This window comes from Pipistrellus hanaki (assembly GCF_964339955.1).
Source record: "Pipistrellus hanaki genome assembly, chromosome: 11".
Lineage (NCBI taxonomy): Eukaryota > Metazoa > Chordata > Mammalia > Chiroptera > Vespertilionidae > Pipistrellus > Pipistrellus hanaki.
The window spans coordinates 68,776,116-68,795,648 of record NC_140513.1 but is presented as its reverse complement, the minus strand read 5'-3'; the positions used below and the strand labels follow the sequence as shown (position 1 = coordinate 68,795,648).

The 19,533-nt window shown below is 39.2% G+C and overlaps 1 protein-coding gene across 4 annotated transcripts in view; it reads left to right on the top strand.

Annotated features, from left to right (window-relative positions):
- MFSD14B (major facilitator superfamily domain containing 14B) overlaps positions 1–19,533 on the top strand; it is a 66,556-nt gene that overhangs the window by 10,713 nt on the left and 36,310 nt on the right. For 3 of the 4 annotated variants that reach the window (XR_014796333.1, XM_084899024.1, XM_084899026.1), the window contains exons 2-3: positions 2,349–2,444; positions 15,648–15,710. Coding sequence is in view for 3 of the 4 variants with exons in the window: in XM_084899024.1 (XP_084755150.1) it covers positions 2,349–2,444; positions 15,648–15,710 (159 nt within the window). In the remaining variant the exon portion in view is untranslated. The remainder of the gene's footprint in view (positions 1–2,348; positions 2,445–15,647; positions 15,711–19,533) is intronic. The other variant, XM_084899025.1, reaches the window with a different exon arrangement.

The window sequence follows — 19,533 nt, the reverse complement described above, 5'->3', positions numbered from 1 at the left end:
GGAATCGAACCCGGGACCCTTCAATCCGACGCTCTGTCCATTGAGCCAAACCGGTCTCGGCCCTCTCTCTTCATTTCTGTAGAAAAGCAATCAAATATATATTTTTTTAAAAAGTAATTTATGTAGAGAAGAGAATAATGTAACATTTGCATTTTATAAGTACCGCGCGCTAACTGATTGCGCCACTGGAGCCCCTAACATTTGCATTTTAAAAGATGTTTATTTTTTAAATTTTTACTTTAAAAATATATAATGTGTGAACAAAAAGGTGGGTCATCTGTGTGTGTTTGTTTTTTTGCAAGGTATTAAAAAAATAGCATGAAGAAATGTACACACAGAATAAAATGTGCATCTTAAAAATATTTAATCAGCATTGCAGCAACATAGTTTCTATCTGTTGGTCTCCATAAATAAAGCTCACTTCCTGGAAAAGCACCAAATCCCAGAAACTGCGAGTAAAACGGTATCTTCCTGTGCTTCTACTTGTGGCTGCTTCTCAGAGTGTTTTTGAGATTCTTACATGCATGCTGCTTGATAAATAAAGCAAGTGGTTCGAGAGGAATAGGCTGTTTATTGACATTCACACTGTTTGACTGCTTAGAGGCATTTACTTTGCTGTATACAGTGAGTGACTATCAGAATTTTCAACCGAGTAATTATGAAATTATCAGTAAAAGAATATAGGCTGTTTACTTTTAAAAATGTATTCTTTTGCTACCCTATCTCCTACTTTTGTTATCATCTAATATCCAGTGTATTTTAAAATATCCATGATTGATTTAAAATTGTCCTTTTTTTTCCAGTTTATTTAAGTCAAAACTCAAAAGTCCACATATTTCTTAAATCTATATAATAACATACTTCTCCCTCCTTTTTTCTTTTCTTTATCTATACATTTCTTTGTTGAAGAATTGGTCCATTGTTTAAAAATTTTCCACATTCTAGGTTTTGATCAGAAAAAAGGCATTAGTTTGGTTGTTATGCCTGTGGTCTTCCTACATTTACTTCTGTCTTTTATAACATTGAGATTTCTAAGGAGACTAGGCTAGTTGTCTTATTGAATGTCTCACAGTCTGGATTTGTCTGATCTTTTGTTATGATTAGATTCTAGTTAAATAATGCAGATGCAAATGTGCCTTTTGAAGACTTGAAAATGTAAACAGGAATCCTGTGGGTTTTGCAGTCTTTTGTCAGTTCACTTCTAGGTCTAAGTGCTAACAGCACCTGATCTCATAGGAAGCATTGTAACAGAGCCAGAGAACATTCAGTTAAGAAGAGTTTCAGATTTCCTCTCTGGAAGTCAAAAACTGCAGAAAACTAGCAGAGTAGGCCGTCTTAAAACAGAAACTGAAAACGGGATTTTGACACTTTTAGTACGGAGGACGGTTCTTCCCCTAACCACTGAATTACATCATCACTTCCCTGAAGCTGTGAGCACATGACTGACTCCAGTGCCTGCGTTTCCTTATGTGGCTAGAACAGTGGTCGCAAACTCATTAGTCATCAGAGCCAAATATCAACAGTACAATGATTGAAATTTATTTTGAGAGCCAATTTTTTTAAACTTAAACTATATAGGTAGGTATATTGTTATTAACTTAATTAAAGTACCCTAATTAGCCACAATCAAGGGGCCAAAGAGCCGCATGTGGCTTGTGAGCCGCAGTTTGCTGACCACTGGGCTAGAGGAACTTTAGATCTATAGAGGCCAAGATGCTGAAAAACAACACATAATTAAGAGACAGAATAGTGAGGTCCTGGAATCTCAGTCCCTTGAAGAATCAGTTGATTTTTTACCAAAGCTCCAGTAATTTGTATTGATGGGATGAGTAGAAAGTCTATAATCATGGTACATCCTATAATTAGGGAAGATGAAAGAATCAGGGATACTGCAGAATGAAGTTTTATTTTAATGGGACTAGAGGCCCATTGCATGACATTCCTGCACTGGGAAGTCGCGGGGGGCCCTCAGCCTGGCCTGTGCCCTCTTGCAGTCTGGGACCCGGGCCTAAGCCAGCAGTCGGACATCCCCGAGAGGTCCTTGCCACAGTTGCGCCAGCCCGTAAGCCCTGCTGCTGGCTGAGCGGCACTTTCCCTGTGGGAGCGCACTGGCCGCCAGGGGGCAGCTCCTGCATTGAGCACCTGCCCCCTGGTGGTCAGTGCATGTCATAGTGACCTGTCGTTCTGCTGTTTTGGTCGATTTGCATATTAGCCTTGTATAACATAGGATTATTGTATAGGATAGGTTTTAAATTTATACTGTGTATGTGTGTTAGATGCCATTTTAGGATAATGGATTTTAAAAATTTCTCTACTCTTTTTTAATAATAATTTTCTTCCTTTTTTAGCAAGAAGGCTTTGGCCGACCAAGTGTGTACCATGCTGCAATTGTAATTTTCCTTGAATTCTTTGCTTGGGGCCTGTTGACAACTCCAATGCTAACTGTAAGTATTGCTGAACTGAGTCCTCATTTATACGAGCCAAAGAGAAGTGTTTAAGTCTATGTTTGCAGGACCATATGTCTACATATGTGTTTGAGAGTAGTTTTTGACAGCAATTTAAAGACTGCTTATCCCATGGGGTTGTTTATGCTGTGCCAGATGGAACCACCTACAACAGAGAGAGAAGAAAACACCAATGTAAGAGAGGCATATCAATTATATCAATTGGTTGCCTCCTATAGGAACCCTGACCAGACTGGGGATCAAATATGCAACCCGCTGACCATGGCTGTAGCTCCGCAGATTTGAGAGTAAGATTCCAGGAGCTTATTTCATAACCTTTTATTGACCCTTTCAACTATAGATATTTTTTCAAACAAAGGAGAGAATGGGCTACTATGCTTCAGTTTACCAATTAACATCTGTGAATATTTGTGTGGGTTTTTTGCTGGCAAAATGGATGATTACCACAATGTTAAGGCATAAAAGAGGTCATCAAGCATGCTGGTATTTCTAATGAACAACATAAACTGATGAACAAAAGAACAAAAAACAAATCCAAAGACAGAGAAACATTGATCAGACTGTCAAACCTCAGAGGGAAGGTAGGGGAGGGTGGGGGTAAAGGGAAGAGATCAACCAAGGACTTGGTGTGCATGCATGGAGCCTAACCAGTGGACACAGACAACAGAGACAGGGCGAGGGCATGAATGGGGGTTGGGGGGATAAGGACACATAGTAATACCTTAATCAATAAAGAAATCTAGAAAGAAGGAGTGCTGGTATTTCTAATGGTGTGAAAACCATAATGACCACAGGCAATGGAAGAGGTAGGAAACTGCTGTTGACTGTTGTGGAGGAATGAGAAGCAGTCAGCCTGTGACAGCAAGGGAGATGCCGCGTGCTGGAGTGAGGCTGAACGTTTAAGGCGAATAGGAGGGGGTTCGACAAATTTAAGAAAGAGTTTGTTGACAGATGAAATGTACTGTGTGTAAGAAAGGTTAGAACAATCTGGGGATCAGGATGAATTAATCCAATCTACATTATTTCTAATGGGGAAAAATGATTCGGTTTTCGAACAAATCTTCTCGAACATCCTTCTGGAATAAGTTAAGTTCGAGAACTGAGGTTCTCCTACATCGTTGTATTTTCCATATTAACAACTGTAAATCTACTTTTGCTCAACCACATAAGCTCACATACACGCAGATATTGTACAGGAAATAATTTCTCCAAGTTTTCTAAAATATGTTTTTAAAGTGATAAACATAACTTTTATGTTTACAATAGTCCTTCCCAAGAATAAAGGCGATATCTTCCTTGAGTTTTTATTTCTTAATATGTTTTAATTGATTTTAGAGAGAGGAAGGGAGATAGACAAACAGCGGTGAATCTGTTTGGCTGCCTCCTGCACGCCCTCTGCTGGGGACAGAATGCACAACCTGGATGTGCACCCTGACCAGGAATCACAGCACAGGGTGACGCTCGACCACCATCCACACCGGCCAGGGATCCCTGAGTTTTTTAATGTGAAAGGTGTTTTAAAAAATGAAAACTTTGACCTTAACTAAGATATTAATATACTTCTTAAATTAGGTTTACTTTATCATGGTAACAGTTGTCTTTTGTAGTTCAATTTATTTATATCTTTAATTTCTTTGACTATCGTAAAAGTTTGAATATTGCTGTTTTCTTTACAGATGCTTTATTTTATGGAGGTTTAGCCATTAGCTTTAAAAACAATTATTGACTTCTTTTATTAATCCCTCCTATAAGATTTTACTGTTTCCTTCTCTCTTTTTTTAGTAGAAAAAATTAGAAAAGTTTTAAAAAGCATAGATAGAAAAACTTTAGAGGAACAGCCTGAATCATGGCTGTTACCCAGAAATGGTCACTCAGACTGCCAGAAATTAGAAAGCAAAGACTGTCATCCATGCATGGTTATGGTTTTACCAAATTAAAAAGGTTATCTCTTATTCCTAGAGAGCAGTACCTGCATCCGGGAATGCATGTTTGGATCATTTTGAGTGTAGAATTGTTTTAGGGGATTAAAGGGTCAGGAGTGTGAAGACAGCTGGGGGCTGCGGATCAGCACTGCTGCCCTTTCAACCACATGAGGGTCACCTGGAGTTTTGAGTGCTCTCCGCACTCCCCCTAGTGGCCGAGGCTGTGAGAAAGCCTGCAGTCAAGAAAGTCAGAAGTGTCTTTAAGCCGAAACCAGTTTGGCTCAGTGGATAGAGCGTCAGCCTGCAGAGTAAAGGGTCCCAGGTTCAATTCTGGTCAAGGGCATGTACATTGGCTGCGGGCACATCCCCCGTGGGGGGTGTGCAGGAAGCAGCTGGTTGATGTTTCTCTCTCATCGATGTTTCTGGCTCTCTATCCCTCTCTCTTCCTCTCTGTAAAAAATCAATAAAATAGCCGAAGCCGGTTTGGCTCAGTGGTAGAGCGTCGGTCTAGTGAAGGGCATGTACATTGGTTGTGGGCACATCCTCAGTGGGGGGTGTGCAGGAGGCAGCTGTTCGATGTTTCTCTCATTGATGTTTCTAGCTCTCTCTCTCCCTTCCTCTCTGTAAAAAATCAATAAAATATACTTATTTAAAAAAATCAATAAAATATATATTTTTTAAAAAAGTGTCTTTAAGCTCTCAGCCTTGGTCTGACGGATAAAAGGGAAAAGGGGAGGTTGAGAGAGTATCACTCCCTGGATCAGAGAAGCACTTTAAAAAAAAAAAAAAAAGGGGAGCTTGAAGATGGCGACCGAACAGACGGACTTGTTCTGACCCCGGTCCCAAAACAGATAGAAGCAACATCTGAGTCGCTCAGGGAATGTTGATTAGCAGCTAAGGGGCAGCGGATCACTCTAGGAAGGTAAGGAAGTGTCCGCTGGACAATTTTTCCTGACCAAGCGGCCAGCACTCCCGACTTCTCCTGGAGCTCCGGGCTCAGCGCAAAGGCGGCGCCACCCTACCAGGAAGGGAGCAGCTTCTCTGAGGCCTGGAAAACCCACAGCCGAGGAGTCCATCGAGCACCTGTGGCGCCCCGATCGGAGCAAGCGGGTGGATTCAAGGAAGCTCTTCAACCACCCACAGAAAGGTCAGAGTTTGCGTGGCTAGGCTGAGAGTTCAGGCTGCGATAGCGCCATTGCTCCAGCGAGGCCCCGCCCCCAGAGCGGCCCTGAGCGCGCCACCAGGAGCGCCGCGAGGCCCCGCCCCCAGAGCGGCCCTGAGCGCGCCACCAGGAGCGCCGTGAGGCCCCGGCCCCAGAGCGGCCCAGAGCACCGCGGCCCGGAGCGCCGCGAGGCCCCGCCCCCAGAGCAGCCCTGAGCTCCAGGCACCGGAGCGCCCTGAGGCCCTGCCCCCAGTGCGGCCCAGAGCACCGCGGCCAGGAGCGCCGCGAGGCCCCGCCCCCAGCGCGGCCCTGAGCGCTGCGCCCCGGAGCGCCGCGAGGCCCCGCCCCCAGTGCGGCCGTGGCCCCGCCTATATTGTAGCCCGGGAGAGCTGCGAGGGCCCGCCCCCAGAGAGAAAGAGGGCCAGAGCAACCAAAGTCTGGGAGGTCAAACCAGTAACACTGACACCTAAGGGCTGAACTACAAACTGCCTTTTTTTTTTTTTTTTTTTTTTTTTTTTTTTCTTTTTTCTTTTTCTTTTTCTTTTAATTAATCAAAAATAAATAAATGGACACAAATAACTAAGATATAGCCTGCCTAAAATTAAGGACTACCTTACAAAACTGAGGTGCAGTGGAAAGCTGGGAACTGCAAGACTCTCTGATCCAAGAACCAGGCATACCAAATACAATAACAGAGGAAGTGATTGAACTCTACTGGACAATTTTATGCTAATTATACTATTCTTTATTTTATTTTCATTTTTTACATTTTTTATTTAATTTTCATTTTTTACATCTTTTACTTCAGAAACGATTTTTTTTCTTTTTTCCTTACTTGATTTTACCTTTTCAATTATTACATTTTTCAATCTCTATCTTCACTATTACTACTGCTATTTTGCAATTTTTTTTTTCTTTTTCTTTTCCTCCCCAGTACCATTTTACTTCGTCTTTATTTTACATTGGGAGTAACCTTCATTCTATTTTAATCTCTACTATAGCATCATTCAACCCTATCTCAATTCGACCTTTACCCCATCACTCTCTTACTAAACTTTAACCTTTTAGTCTCCAGTTTATCCTATCCCTTTCCGGCTTTAGTTTTTCCTCTATTCTTTCTGTATACCCCCTGCTAAAGCTCTCACTATACTCATAGATCTAAGTTCCAACCCCTGATACAAGTGTATAAATATCACTCTCTGCACTATATTAACTAGTTAAAAAAAAAAAAAAAAACACACACAAAAAAAAAACGGTTCTACTTTCTATCCTTTTCTCATTGTTTGAGTGAAGGTTGATTATTGTGAATATTGGTGCTTTTCAGTGAAATTGTTATGCTTATTCCAGTGTTGTTATTGTTGCTTTGTATTTTTTTTTTAAATCCTCTGTTTTTGTTTGTTTCTTTGACTTCTGTATATCATAACCTTACTTAATAATAGTGGATATTGTATTGTAGTTTGTATTAATCTCCAAGTATTGTTACCGGCATTGGCTGGGCTCAGTGGTTGATCTATGGCAATTTTCTCCACATATATATAGTTTGTTTCCCATTTTTTTAGTTTGCTTCTTCTCTCTCTCTCTCTCTCTCTCTCTCTCTCTCTCTCTCTCTCTCTCCCTTCTTTTTCTCCCTGTTTTCTAACTTCATTTTGTCATTACTTTATTTCTTCTTTGACTTTTTTTTTTTTTAATTTTTCTTTATTTTATTTTTACCTTCCTTCCTTCCTTCTCTCCTATACCCTAATTTGCCTATCGCTAGGGGTTACCTTTATTAGAGGTTATTAATATTGTAAATACATTCCTGTTAAGTGCCTCTCGTGTTGTACATGGTAGTGTTGTATTTTGCACCTATAAATTAACGCAAGAGAAAGAACACCACATAACCAGACATCCTGAAAAGAGATACCATGGGAAGACAAAGAAACACCCCACAAATGAAAGAAAAGCAGGCATCACCAGAAAAGGAAGTAAACGAGCCAGAGGCAAGCAGCCTACCAGAGCAAGAGTTCAGAATAATGATTATTGGTTGGCTAAAAAGAATGGAAGAGAAATTTGACAATAACCAAGAAGAAATGAGGAAGAACCATCAGGAATTGAGGAAGAACCAAGAAGAAATGAAAAATGACATCGCTACCATGAAGAACTCAATAGAAAGCATCAAGAGTAGACTAGATGAAGCAGAGGACCGCATCAGTGAGCTAGAAGACAAGATGGAAAAAAATACCCAATTAGAGCAGCTTCTAGAAAAAAAGATTAAAAAGCAGGAGGAGAGCCTACGGGAGCTTTGGGACATTACAAAACAAAATAATATTCGAATAATAGGGGTTCCAGAAGGAAAGGAAACTGAGGTAGACGTGGAAAAAGTATTTCAAGAAATAATGACAGAAAACTTTCCTGAGATAGAGAAGAAAAAACCCACACAAATCCAAGATGCTCGCAGAGTCCCAAGCAAAATGAATCCCAGAAGACAGACGCCAAGGCACATTATAATTAAAGTGGCAAACAACAACGACAAAGTAAGAATCTTAAAAGCAGCCAGAGAGAGACAGAAAGTTACTTACAAAGGAACCCCCATCAGACTAGCAACTGATTTCTCAACAGAAACATATCAGGCCAGAAGGGAATGGGATGAAATATACAAAGTCATGCAAAGGAAGGGTTTGAATCCAAGAATACTGTACCCAGCAAGACTATCAATCAAAATTGAAGGGGAAATCAGGAGCTTCACAGACAAAAAAAGACTGAAGGAATTTATCTCCACCAAACCAGCAATGCAAGAAATGCTAAAGGGTCTACTGTAAAAATAAAGAAATAGGAATTGAAGAAGGAACATGGGTATAGAATAAAAATGCCATCAAATGAGTACCTATCAATAATAACCTTAAATGTAAATGGATTAAATGCTCCAATCAAAAGACATAGGGTGTCAGATTGGATAAGAAAACAAGACCCTTACATCTGTTGCCTACAAGAAACCCACCTCAGAAAAAAAGATGCACACAGACTGAGGGTGAAGGGATGGAAAAAAGTTTTCCAGGCAAATGGAAAGGAAAGAAAAGCTGGGGTAGCAATACTTATATCTGACAAATTAGATCTCAGAGTGAAGGACATAACAAGAGATAATGAAGGTCACTTCATAATACTAAAGGGTACAATCCAACAAGAAGAAATAACCCTGGTAAATATATATGCACCCAATACAGGAGCACCCAAATACATAAAAAAACTGCTGGAGGACATTAAGGGAGAGATTAATAGCAATAAAATCATAGTAGGAGATTTTAATACCCCACTGTCACCCTTCGACAAATCATCTAAACAAAAAAGCAGCAAAGAAATATCAATCCTAAACGACTCACTAGACCAGATGGAATTAATTGACATCTTTAGAACATTCCACCCCAAAGCCACAGAATATACATTCTTCTCAAGTGCACATGGGACATTCTCAAAGATAGACCACATTTTGGGACATAGGCAGAGTCTATTCAAATTCAAGAAGATAGAAATCATATCAAGCATCTTCTCAGACCATAGTGGCATAAAACTGGAAATTAATTACAATAAAAATAATCCAAAGAAATCAAATACATGGAGACTAAACAACATGCTATTAAACAAGGACTGGGTTACCAGAGAAATCAAGGAAGAAATTAAAAACATCCTGGCAACAAATGACAATGAAAACACAACAATCCAAAATCTATGGGACACAGCAAAAGCAGTTTTGAGAGGGAAGTTCATATCCTTACAAGCCTATTGCAAAAAACTAGAAAAAATGGTAACAGATGAACTAACTCTACAACTCAAAGAGTTAGAAAAAGAGCAACAAGAAAAGCCCAGTGTAAGCAGAAGGAAGGAAATAACAAAAATCAGAGCACAGATAAATGACATAGAGACCAAAGAAACAATACATAAGATCAACAAAACCAAGAGCTGGTTCTTCGAAAGGATAAACAAGATTGATGGACCTCTAGCCAGGCTAACCAAGAAACAAAGAGAGAGGACCCAAATAAACAAAATCAGAAATGAAAGAGGTGAAATAACAACAGACCCCACCGAAATACAACAGATTGTTACAAAATACTACGAACAACTCTATTCCAACAAACTAAACAACCTGGAGGAAATGGACATATTCCTAGAAAAATACAAACTGCCAAAACTCAATCAGGAAGAATCTAAAAATCTCAATAGACCAGTGACGTGGGAAGAAATTGAAACCGTCATCAAAAAGCTTCCAGCAAACAAAAGCCCAGGGCCAGATGGCTTCACAGGAGAGTTTTACCAAACATTCAAGGAAGAACTAAAACCTATCCTCCTCAGACTATTCCAAAAAATCCAAGAGGAAGGAACACTTCCGAACTCCTTCTATGAAGCCAACATCACCCTAATACCAAAACCAGATAAAGACAACTCAATGAAAGAAAATTACAGGCCAATATCCCTCATGAACATAGATGCCAAAATCCTCAACAAAATTCTAGCAAATCGACTCCAGAAGAACATCACAAAGATCATACACCATGACCAAGTAGGATTTATTCCAGGAATGCAAGGATGGTACAATATCCGCAAATCAATAAACGTGATACATCACATAAACAAATTGAAAGATAAAAATCATATAGTCATATCAATTGACGCAGAAAAAGCATTTGACAAAATCCAACACCCTTTCCTGTTAAAAACTCTTAAAAAAGTGGGAGTACAAGGATCATACCTCAACATAATAAAAGCTATATATGATAAACCCACAGCCAACATTATACTCAATGGGCAAAAACTAAAACCATTCCCTCTAAGAACAGGAACAAGACAGGGATGCCCACTCTCGCCACTCCTGTTTGACATAGTTCTGGAAGTACTAGCCATTGCAATTAGACAAGAGGAGGAAATAAAAGGCATCCAAATTGGAAAAGAAGAAGTAAAGTTATCCTTATTTGCAGATGACATGATATTGTACATAAAAAACCCAAAAGACTCCATTAAAAAACTAATTGACTTAATAAATGAATTTGGCAACGTAGCAGGATATAAAATTAATGCCAAGAAATCCATGGCATTTCTATACACCAACAGTGAAACTACAGAAACAGAGGCTAAAAAAGCAATTCCATTCACCATCGCACCAAAAAAATTAAGATACCTAGGAATAAATTTAACTAAAGAAATAAAGGACCTATTTGCGGAAAACTACACGACACTGAAAAAAGAGATAGAGGAAGATGTAAGGAGATGGAAGAACATACCATGTTCATGGATTGGTAGAATCAACATCATCAAAATGTCCATACTTCCTAAAGCAATCTATAGGTTCAATGCACTCCCCATTAAAATACCAACAACATATTTCACTGACCTAGAAAGAACTCTCCAAAAGTTCATTTGGAACAATAAAAGACCCCGAATAGCCACAGCGATTCTGAGAAAGAAGAGTAAAGTAGGAGGGATCTCAATACCAGACTTCAAACTATACTACAAAGCCACTGTTCTCAAAACAGCCTGGTACTGGCACAAGAACAGACAAATAGATCAATGGAATAGAATTGAGAACCCAGATATCAACCCAAATCACTATGCTCAATTAATATTTGACAAAGGAGGCACGAATATACAATGGAGTCAAGACAGTCTCTTCAATAAATGGTGTTGGGAAAATTGGAAAGACACATGCAAAAGAATGAAACTAGATCACCAACTTACACCATTCACAAGGATAAACTCAAAATGGATACAGGACTTAAACATCAGACGGGAAACCATAAAAATACTAGAAGCATCCACAGGTAGCAAAATCTCAGACGTATGCCAAAATAACTTCTTCACTGATACTGCCCCTAGGGCAATGGAAGCTAAAGAGAAAATAAACAAATGGGACTACTTCAAAATAAAAAGCTTTTTTACAGCAAAAGAAACCATCAATAAAACAACAAGAAAGCCCACGGTGTGGGAGATCATATTTGCAAATATTACCACTGATAAAGGTTTAATCTCCAACATTTACAGACAGCTTATACAACTAAATAAAAGGAAGATGAATGATCCAATTAAAAAATGGGCAATGGACCTAAACAGAATATTTTCAAAAGAAGACAGAAGGAAGGCCAAAAGGCACATGAAAACATGCTCAAAGTCACTAAGTATCCGAGAGGTGCAAATCAAAACAACAATGCGGTACCATCTCACACCTGTCAGAATGGCCAACATCAACAAATCAACAAACGACAAGTGTTGGCGAGGTTGCGGAGAAAAAGGAACTCTCGTGCACTGCTGGTGGGAATGCAGACTGGTGCAACCACTGTGGAGAACAGTGTGGAGTTTCCTCAAAAAACTGAAAATGGAACTCCCATTTGACCCAGTAATCCCACTTCTAGGAATATATCCCAAGAAACTAGAAACACCAATCAGAAAGGATATATGCACCCCTATGTTCATAGCAGCACAATCTACAATAGCCAGAATTTGGAAACAGCCTAGGTGCCCGTCAGCAGATGATTGGATCCAAAAACTTTGGTACATCTACACAATGGAATACTATGCTGCCATAAAGAAGAAGGAATTCTCATCATTTGCAGCAACCTGGATGGAATTGGAGAGCATCATGCTGAGTGAAATAAGCCAATCAACGAAAGAGAAACACCACATGACCTCACACATCGGTGGATGATAAAGATCTTTATAAACTGATGAACCAAGAGACAGATATAGAGAAAGTAAAGCAACAGGCAGACTGTCAAATTACAGTGGGGAGGGGAGGGATATCAGGGGGAGATAATAGATCAACCGAAGGACTTGTATAAATGCATATAAGTACAACCAATGGACATAAAACTATGGGGAGGGAGGGGATGTGTGGGAGGGAGGGAGGGGGGCAATAAAAAAAAAAAATCAAAAAAAATAAATCAAGAAAATATGTAAAAAATAAATAAATAAATAAATAAATAAATTAAAAAAAAAAAATCAATGGAAAAATATCTCAGGTGAAGATTTAAAAATAATAATAATAATAAACATTGTCCTGTCACTTAAAAAAAAAAAAAAAAAAAAAAAAAAAAAGTATTGATTTTTTACAGATTTTTTACTTCTCTTTCATTTCTGATTTTATTTACTTGAGTCCTCTCTCTTTGTTACTTGATGAATCTGGCTAAGGGTTCATCAATCTTGTTTATCTTTTCAAAGAATTGGCTCTTGGTTTCGTTGAACTTTTTTTGTTTATGTTTTTGTTTTGTTTTTTAGTCTCTATGTCATTGATTTCTGCATTGATCTTTATTATTTCCTTAGTTCTATTTACTCTGGGCCATTCTTGTTCTCTTTTTAATTCTTTTTAAAAAAATAAATTTTATTGATTTTTTACAGAGAGGAAGGGAGAAGAATAGATTTAGAAACATTGATGAGAGAGAATCATCGATCAGCTGCCTCCTGCCCGCCCCCTACTGGGGATGTGCCCACAACCAAGGTACATGGCCTTGATCACAATCAAACCCGGGTCGGTTCAGTTCACAAGCCAGCTATCCACTGAGCCAAACTGGTTTTGGCCTCTTTTTAATTCTTTAATTTGTAGGGTTAGATAGTTATTAAATATTTTTGTTTGTTTGTTTTTGTTTTTTCAGGTAGGCCTGCAGTGCTGTGAACTTCCCTATCTAAATGCTTTTGATGTGTCCCAGAGTTTTTGGATTGTTTTGTGTTCATTTTCATTTGTATCCTGGAAGTTTTTTATTTTTTTCTTGATTTCATTGGTAACCCAGTGTTTAATAACATCCTGTTTAACTTCCATGTGTTTGAATGTTTTTGAGTGTTTTACTGTCGTTGATTTCCAATTCATGACATTGTGATCCGAGAAGATACTTGATATGATTTTAATTTTCTTGAACTTGCAGAGAATTGTTTTGTGTTCTAACACATGGTCTACCTTCGAATGACCCATGTGCACCTGAGAAGAGTTTACATTCTGCAACTTTTGGATGAAATGTTCTGTAAATGCCAATTAAATCGATCTGATCAAGTGTGTCACTTAATGTCATTGTTTCCTTGTTGGGTTTTTTGTCTAGAAGATGTATTTAACAAATTCAGTGGGGTGTGAAAGCCCCCTACTATGGCTGTATTGCTGTGGATCTCTCCCTTTAAGTCTCAGAAGTTTTTTTTTAATAATACATATTTACTAGAGGCCTGGTGCACAAAATTCCTGCACTGGTGGGTTGGGAGAGGGATCCCCTCAGCCCTCTCACAGTCTGGGGCTCCCAGTGGGCAGTCGGACATCCTTAGCTTTGACTTGAAGGTGGGGTCCCACCACTGCTGCTGCGCTTGCCAGTTATGAGCCCAGCTTCTGGCTGAGTTGCTCCCCCTGTGGGAACACACTGACCATCAGTGGACAACTCCTGTATTGAGCATCTTCCCCCTGGTGGTCAGTGCATGTCATAGCGTCATAGCTCTGTTGTTCTGCTATTACATCAATTTGCATATTAGCCTTTTATTAGATAGGATTTATTTGCTCCTATATTTACCAGAGTTACATCCTCTTGTTGAAGCAGTCCCTGTAGTATTATGTAGTGACATTTTCCTCTTGTTATGGCCTTTGTTCTGAAGTCTGTTTTGTCTGGTATGAGTATTTTTTTCTTTTTTTTTTTAAATATATTTATTGATTTTTCACAGAGGAAGAGAGAGGGATAGAGAGTTAGAAACATCGACGAGAGAGAATCATCGATCAGCTGCCTCCTGCACACCCCCCACCGGGGATGTGCCCGCAACCAAGGTACATGCCCTTGCCCGGAATCGAACCCAGGACCCTTCAGTCCACAGGCCAACGCTCTATCCACTGAGCCAAACCGGTCTTGGTAGGTATGAGTATTTCTACCCCAGCATTTGTTAGTTAGTTAGTTAGTTTGTTTGTTTCCATGGAATATTTTTTTATACCCTTCACTTTCAACCTGTGTGAATCTATTGTACTGAGGTGGGTCTCTTATAGATAGCAAATAATTGGGTTATGTTTTCTTATCCATTCAGCTACCCTGTGTCTTTTTTATTGGAGCATTAAATCATTTACATTTAAGGTTATTATTGACAGGTATCATTTACTGCCATTTTTTTCTTTATACCAATGTCCTGTCTCAATTTTTTTCTTCTTAAAGCAACCCCTTTTGCATTTATTGCAATGTTGGTTTGGTGGTAATTAACTCTTTAACCTTTTTATTATTATTATTATTATTATTATTATTGGAAGCTTTTTATTTCACCTTCAATTTGAAATGATAGCCTTGCTGGGTAGAGTAGCCTTGGTTTCAAGTCCTTGCTTTTCATTATTTTGTCAATCCCCTCTGGCTTGAAGTCTTTCTGTTGAAAATCAGTTAATACACTGATGGGAACTTCTTTGTAGATAACTTTCTCTCTTGAAGCCTTTAAGATCACCTCTTCACATTTAACCTTTGCCATTATAATAATTATGTGTTTTTATTGTGGGTTTCTTAGGGTTCATCTTGATTGGAACTCTCTGTGCTTCCTTCACTGGTGGGTCTTTGTCTTTCACCAGGGTAGGGAAGTTTGTGTATTTGTTTGTTTGTCTGTAGCTATGTTTTGTGCATGGTGTCTTCTTTTTGTACCTGATTTCCTTTGATTATGTATTATTCATTATACTTGAAAAAATATATATGTATGGTTGGTTTAAAGTCTAGACTTCAGATTTTTCCCTGTTAGACATAAGGAGGTTACCAGTCTGGAGTCACTATAATCCACATTTAAGGCTGTTGTTTCCTTGGTTGTCTCAGTGACGTAAAACTGGGCTGCAGGTCCAACTGGGGTTTGTGTAACCATGTGGTACCTTCTTAAAATTGTTGGTGATTGAGGGGGTAGCTAATTAACAGTTTATTTTTTACTGCAGGTGCTTTTGTAACAAAGCAACCGAGTGACTGAAGTGCCTTTTTGGCTCTTATTTAGGTTTCTGTCTCACTATTTTGTTAACTTTTTATACTTTTAACATTTCATCTATACTTAAAAATTATTCATTACATGGTTCCATCTAACTTCCCTAGCCTGCCATTAACAGAAGCAGAAATATTTTCCTTTAATTTGCTTTTGAATTCGCCTTGATCTTTGTTTCCTTTTTAGGTTCTACATGAAACATTTCCTCAACACACATTCCTCATGAATGGTCTCATTCAAGGTGTAAAGGTAAGAATAATTGTGAATGAAGCCAGGAATTCTTAGCAGTTTAACTCTGGAAGTTTAGATAGGATTTAGGAAAACAGTTATTATTTGTTTTGTAGACCTAAATTTAAAATTTTAGCTGGATTATCAAAGTCAAAATAAAATACCATCCAAATCAGTAAGGCATAAAATGATTTACTGGTAAATGAAAGACTGTTTTTATTAACATGTACATTGCAGTTTATAGAGGGTTCCATTTTGTAAACTTGTGATTTCTCTACCTATCAGCAGAATATAATGGGCAAGTGCTATCTTCTTTTGAGAAATACTTTTAGATTGAGGAAGAAGAATCAAGATTTAGTTGGGTTTATAGACTTTTGGCAAGGCTGGTAGTTGTCAGTATTGCAGATGTCTCCATTTCCCCCCTTCACCCTTCTCCACCTGAGGCTTTCCCTGCCCTATTGTCTGTGTCCATGGGTTATGCATATATGCATATATATTCTTTGGTTAATCTCTAACCATCCCTTTCAATCCCTTTTCCTCTGAGATCTGTCAGTCTGGTCCAGGCTTCCATGCCTCTGGACCTATTTTGTTTGGCAATTTATTTTTTTCATTAGATTTCACATATGAGATGTGATATTTGTCTTTCTCTAAGTGGCTTATTTTGTTCAGCATAATATGTTACAGGTCCTAGCCACACTTTTTGAGTTCTCAACCTCTTAACATAATTAGCCTTTATTGTTTGAATTTTAATGTACTACTATAACAGCTTATAAGTATTTTTCATTTAAATAAAATGATGAAGATAATGCTATACTCCAGTTAGACTTCATAGTAAAGTACTATATGCATATACTAATTTTCCCTTCCCAGCTTAGATCATATAAATCTGTGCTTTGTATTGAACCGTACACTTAAAGTTATGCCCTAATAATTTGCTAAATTCGTGCACATGGAGGAAGGATCCCTCAGCCCAGCCTGGGACCTTGAGGCATCCTTAGCACTGCCTCAGAGGCAGGAGAGGTTCGCAGCCATGAACTGGGCTTCTGGCACTAACCGCCAGGGGGCAGCTCTGGCATTGAGCATCTGCCCCCTGGTAGTCAGTGTGTGTCATAGCAAACAGTTGTTCCGCTGTTCGGTTGACTTGCATAGTTTTATTATATAGGAGTAGAGGCCCAGTGCATGAAATTTGTGCACGGTGCAGGGGGAGGGTGTCCCTTGCCAGGGCCAGCCTGGCAGGTGAACCGGGCTGAGGTAGAGAGGTGGGAATTGAGAAAAGAAAGAAAGAAGAGTGGGGTCGGGAGGACTACAAGTCATCCAGGAACTGTAGCAAGTTTATTAACTGCGCAATGCTTCTTATACACAAAACACTGAATAGGAGGTCTGTTAAGAGGAATGTATTCTTTGTTCCTCTTAATCTCTAAAGGAGAGATAGAGCCGAAGGACAAATTCTTAGGCAGTAAATCTCAGTAAATAATTACAGACTTCTTGGCAAGCCATGAAAGGTTGCTCTCATTTTACTGATAGTAGCCATCCAAACAAGTCTGGGAAAACTGTGTGGGTAGGGGGCCAGCCCTACTAGCCCCCTCAAATGCAAGGACCTTGTCAGCTTACACCCTGTCTCCAAAGTCCCTCAGCTCGGCCTGCACCCTATCCAATCTGGGACCCCTCTCACAATCCAGACTGCTGACTCTTAACCACTCGCCTGCCTGATTGCCCCTCAATGCTTCCACCTGCCAGCCTGAACACCCCCTACTTGATCCTCTGCTGGCTTGATTGATGCCTAACTGCTCTTCTGCAGGCCTGATTGCCCCAAACTGCCCTCTCCTGCCGGCCTGGTCGCCCACAACTGTCCTCCCCTGCCGGCCATATTGTAATGACATGAAGGCGCCATGCAAGGGCTACCTAGTCTTTTATTAGTATAGATAAGTGGCAAGACTGCTATTCTCTATAGCAGTGTTTCCCAACCTTCTCTCATGATGAGAATCACCTGGTGGAGTTGTTAAAACACAGATTCCTGAATCCCAACTAAGAAGTGCTAAACTAGAATTTTTGAGAACATATAGGTAAAATTGCATACCTAACTTAGTGCTCTGTATATAACATCTGTGTTAGAGCACTAGTTAAGTATACAATTTTACCTATATGTTCCCAAAAATTCTAGTTTAGCACTTCTTACTTGGGATTCAGGAATCTGTGTTTTAACAACTCCACCAGGTGATTCTCATCATGAGAGAAGGTTGGGAAACACTGCTCTATAGCAGCGTTTTTCAACCGCTGTTCCGCGGCACATGTTGCCTGGTGTGCCGTAGGTGCAGACAAGACAAGAATTTTATAATTTTTCACTATTTTGTTTACTTAATATTTCATAATAAAGTAATTATAAAATACTTTCTTTGTGTTTATTTGATTCCTATTCAAGAGAATTACTTTATATATAGTCAATATAGGCACAGAGTTAAATTTTTTAACATTTTCTAATGGTGATGTGCCTCGTGATTTTTTTCATGAAACAAGTGTGCCTTTGCCCAAAAAAGGTTGAAAAACACTGCTCTATAGCATTATCTCAATCTGTCCAGATTTTGCTTCCTGGCATTTGTCAACAGCTTGGCTCAAATGAACTCACAAAACTTCTTCAGAGGTTTGAATGTTTCTTTTACTTTTTTTAAATAAATCTTTATTGTTCAGATTATTACATTTGTTCCTCTTTTTTCCCCCCCATATTATACTTCCCCTCCACCCTGTTTCCACCCCACCCTTGCCCCACCCAATGCCCCCATTGTCCTCATCTGTAGGTGTGCGATTTTAGTCCAGTCTCTTCCCACACCCCCTACCATTTTTCCCCTGAGGATTGTCAGTCCACTCCCATTCTATACCTCTGATTCTATTATATTCACCAGTTTATTCTGTTCATCAGATTTTTTTATTCCCTTAATTTTCAGATTCACTTGTTGATAGATATGTATTTGTTGTTTATAATTTTTATCTTTATTGTTTTCTTCTTCTTCCTCTTCTTAAAGAATACCTTTCAGCATTCATCTAATACTTGGTTTGGTGGTGATGAACTCCTTTAGCTTTTTTTGTTTGTTTGTTTTTAATATATTTTATTTATTTTTTACAGAGAGGAAGGGAGGGAGATAGAGAGCTAGAAACATCGATGAGAGAGAAACATCGACCAGCTGCCTCTTGCACACCCCCTGCCGGGGATGTGCCCACAACCAATGTACATGCCCTTGACTGGAATTGAACCTGGGACCTTTCAGTCCGCAGACCAACGCTCTACCACTGAGCCAAACCGGTTTCGGCGAACTCCTTTAGCTTTTACTTCTCTGTGAAACTCTTTATCTGACTTTCAATTCTGAATGATAACTTTGCTGGGTAGAGTAATCTTGGTTGTAGGTTTTTGCTATTCATCACTTTGACTATTTCTTGCCACTCCCTTCTGGCCTGCATAATTTCTGTTGAGAAATCATTTGACAATGTTATGGGTGCTCCCTTGTAGGTAATTAACTGTTTTTCTCTTGCTGCTTTTAATATTCTCTCTTTGTCTTTTGCTCTTGGCATTTTGATTATGATGTGTCTTGGTGTGGTCCTGTTTGGATTCCTTTTGTTTGGGGTTCTCTGCACTTCCTGGACTTGTAAGTCTAATTCTTTCACCAGGTGGGAAAAGTTTTCAGTCATTATTTCTTTAAATAGGTTTTCAGTATCTTACTGTCTCTCTCTTCTTCTGGCACCCTCATAATTCTGATGTTGGTACGCTAGAAGTTGTCCCAGAGGCTCCTTACACTATCTTCATATTTTGGGATTCTTTTTTCTTTTTGCTCTTTTGGTTGGGTGTTTTTTGCTT